We start from the raw sequence: 604 nt of genomic DNA, 5'->3' as shown, positions 1-604 counted from the left end.
CAGACCCCCCTCCCCCAACTCCACCAGGTTCCCGCCTTCGCCCCTGGCCTCCAAGCCGGCAGGTAGGCGCCTCCAGCCCGGCCCCTGCCTCTCCAGTCGGTGCTTGGCTTTGCCCTGTCTTGGGTCAAGGTCTAGGATGAGTGGTCTCTTGGTCCCAGGCTGACCGAATCCCACCGCCTTGGTGGCTTTCAGGTGTGGTCTAGCCCGGCCGTGGGCCTTGTATCCACCCCCTCCCCCACATTGCCCAGCAATTGCCTGAGAATGGCAAGGAAAGGGCGTCACTGAACTCGTGGTCACAGGCATGAAGGTCCACAATCACAAATGTGCCAATAGCAGATTTGTGTCATATTCTACTCAGGGACCTGGCCCCTGATGACACAAAGAGCTTGGACTAGCACTGGTTCCAGATTGCACAGATTGAACGATGGCCCCGGGCTGTGTCCTCACTCGCATGCTTTCTTCTCGGAAGCCTGTGGGCTCACCCAGAAACGAAGAACAGAGAGCAACAAACTGGGAGTCACGTGGGAGCGCTATTCCTGCACATCGTGAGGTCGGTTGGTGGTTTTGAAAGGCTCCTTACTGGTTGTCATGGTTGGTCTCTCAA

At 57.8% G+C, this 604-nt stretch overlaps 1 protein-coding gene across 1 annotated transcript in view; it reads left to right on the top strand.

The window, feature by feature from the left end:
- Positions 1 to 604, top strand: part of DAPK1 (death associated protein kinase 1) — a 166,239-nt gene that overhangs the window by 145,746 nt on the left and 19,889 nt on the right. Inside the window, exon 22 of the mRNA XM_025049710.1 lies at positions 4 to 62. Coding sequence (XP_024905478.1) covers positions 4 to 62 — 59 coding nt within the window. The remainder of the gene's footprint in view (positions 1 to 3; positions 63 to 604) is intronic.

The sequence above is a fragment of the Pteropus alecto genome, unplaced genomic scaffold (genome assembly GCF_000325575.1).
Source record: "Pteropus alecto unplaced genomic scaffold, ASM32557v1 scaffold206, whole genome shotgun sequence".
Taxonomy (NCBI): Eukaryota; Metazoa; Chordata; class Mammalia; order Chiroptera; family Pteropodidae; genus Pteropus; species Pteropus alecto.
The sequence above is the reverse complement of the archived record's forward strand: the minus strand, read 5'-3'. Positions and strand labels throughout refer to the sequence as shown.